General features: G+C 58.2%; 1 protein-coding gene across 1 annotated transcript in view; it reads left to right on the forward strand.

Annotated features, from left to right (window-relative positions):
• Nucleotides 1-2,496: 2,496 nt before the first annotated feature.
• Nucleotides 2,497-2,625, forward strand: part of CA4 (carbonic anhydrase 4) — an 8,034-nt gene continuing 7,905 nt past the window's right edge. The window contains exon 1 of the mRNA XM_007464899.1: nucleotides 2,497-2,554. Within this exon, the coding sequence (XP_007464961.1) occupies nucleotides 2,497-2,554 (58 nt within the window). The remainder of the gene's footprint in view (nucleotides 2,555-2,625) is intronic.

The following is a 2,625-nucleotide window of genomic DNA, read 5'->3' on the forward strand; positions in this document are numbered from 1 at the left end:
GTGGAGTAAGAGGAAGGAGGCTGCAGCAGGGCTGGGACAGCTGGGCCTGGGCTGCCAGCTTTATGGGCCCTATAAGTGATCGAGACATAGCAGGGCCCATCCCTGATCTAATGATCCCTGCTGTAATGAGGGGTCATGTCCCCTCCAGGGAAACTAGGCCCAGGGTGACTAGATAGTGACAGGTGACAAGTTTACGGCAGGCAGGACAGGGGTCCAGGCTGGGAGACAAGGCTGGGTGACCTTGGTAACACAAAGTAACCTGCCTTGTGTAACCTTGGGGTCAGAGATGATGGACAGAGCAGGAGCCACCCCCCTTGACTTCCCACGTCGCAAATTCTCGGTGGTACCCGTGATTAAGACGCATCCTTGAGGAAGCACCCATTCTTAACCTCCTCCCCCTCCCCATGCCTCAGAAGGAACACCACACAGGGGCATGGTTCTCCTACCCCAGCTCATTGGCCCAAAAGATCGCAGAGGCTGCGCTGATGGGAAGGGAGAGGATTACTTAGAAATCAGCTTCCTCTTCCCAAAGGGACTTTGAAGTGACTCTAAGGTCACCACTCAATAGCCCCTTAACCCCACCAAAGGTTTCTAAGTCTCTCTCCTGCCTGTAAGGGGGGCTGGCTTGGGGTTACAGGGACCCCTGAAGTAGACTTCATTCCCAGGAATGGGCTTCCTCCCCACTCAACTCCCCAGTCCTAAAAGATATATTTTTACAGCCTGTGAACACAAATCCACTCCACCAGAAAAGATCCCGGGGTGTGGAATCCCTCCCCTGACTGTCCAAGTCCCAGGCTGTTGATGAAATTCTAACGCAGCACAGACAATAGGACCCTAAGCCTGATGTGGATTCCCCGCCTCTCCTCTCTGGAGGATCAAAGCTGCTCCTTGAGGCTGTGTGATCCTGGGCCAGAAGGTGGGGGGTGGTCAGCCAGGACTCTAAGCAGGGAGGAAGCCCCTTTGCCCAGATAGTTCTGGAGGAGGCAATCCCTCCTCAGAGGTCTCTTGCCTAAGTTCAAAGGCCCGTGGGTGCTGAGAGGTTGGCAGAGGATGGGGAAGTGACTAGACCAGAAAACTGGGGCTTCCTGTTGAAGGAGGGGGCCCAGGCCCACCCAAGTCCATATTCCCCACTCAAGTCTGAGTGAGCTTCTCAAACTGCCACGGAAGTCCCCACCCCACGTGGGACACAGAGTACCTAGAGCCATGAAGGGGTCTATAGAGGTATTGTAGCAGGCGAGCCAAGTCCAGGAGAGGGAGCATCCTTCCTGAGACAAGAGGCAGCTTCCTCTCGTGGAGGCCCCAGCCCCATTTCCCTAAATGCTAGGGCCTCCTCCAAGGAAAGTTTTCTTTCCCTGAACTCCTCTGAAGATTCTGGCAGATGAGAAAAGGAGAGGTCCATTCAGACCCCAGTCTCTTCTCTTCCCATCTTATCTCTGCAGTCTGGGGTGTGTGTGTGTGTGCTCAACAGGACCAGCCCCTCTCCTCTGACGCCATTAGTTCCTCTCTCACTGAGCCTCTTTGCAATCCATTACTCAGTTCCGCCCCCACAGCATCCCCAGCGCTGGCCATCACATACACACTCGCACAGAAATTCATAGGTGTCCTCACTCTGTGTTAGAAGAACAGTCTTTGGGTTGTTTGTTTGTTTGTTTTTTTAATAAAATTCAAATATTTATTTGACTGCGCCGCGTCTTAGTTGCGGCATGTGGGATCTTTAGTTACGGCATGTGAGATCTAGTTCCCTGACTAGGGCTCGAACCCCAGCCCCCTGCATTGGGAGCACAGAGTCTTAGCCATTGGGCCACCGGGGCAGTACCTGGGTTGCTTAGAAATTAAGTTTGGAGCAGCCTGGGAGGGAAGAGAAAAAGAGATAAGACCCAGAGAATCAGCTGTCACTGCCTGAGAGAAAAAAGCAAGCCCTCTTTCTGGGGACACCGGATTCAAGAAACACCATCGCACATCCCTCAACTCCGTCATCCCTCCGACGCTATCTCCATTCCCCGAGCCTCCAGCCCCAGCGCATTCCAAGGCCCCCGCGGGCTGCTCCGGAGGCGAGAGGGCTGCGCAGCGGTCCACGCCAAAACGATCCAAGGCAGGAATCCGGGGTCCCCACCCTTGTGTGGATCGAGTATCTTGCGATGTCGCTACCCTGGTCCCAAACCAGAGACCAGGTGTGGGACGGGGGAGGAGCGAGGCAGGAGGGCGCCGCCTCTGCGCTGAAGGACGCGGGTGGGTGAGGGGCCCTCGCACACCGGTCGGAAGGTGACCAGGCGGTGGGGGTGGGTGCGGAGCGCAAGTGGGGGCGTGGAGGATTTTAGATCAGGGACAGGTGAGGGGAGGACCCGCCAGGGGGAGGAGCCGCTACCCGCGTCCTGCTGTCGGGGTTCCCTCCCGTCGCGGCTCCGCTATAAAACCTGGGTCGGCAGGACCGCGCACCCCCGGCGGCCTCCTCTGCGCGCGGTCCCCGGCTCGGCGGCGTCGCCACTCCTGCGCAGGATGCGGCTGCTGCCGGCGCTCCTAGTCCTCGCCGCCGCCCGGCCCTGGGCCCGCGCAGGTGAACGAGGGCTTCGGCCCCGGGACCCCTCGGTGGCCCTTCCGTGGCCCCTCGGCGCTCGGGCCCCGCGC

This window comes from Lipotes vexillifer, unplaced genomic scaffold, assembly GCF_000442215.2.
Source record: "Lipotes vexillifer unplaced genomic scaffold, Lipotes_vexillifer_v1.1 scaffold788, whole genome shotgun sequence".
In the NCBI taxonomy this organism is placed as follows: domain Eukaryota; kingdom Metazoa; phylum Chordata; class Mammalia; order Artiodactyla; family Lipotidae; genus Lipotes; species Lipotes vexillifer.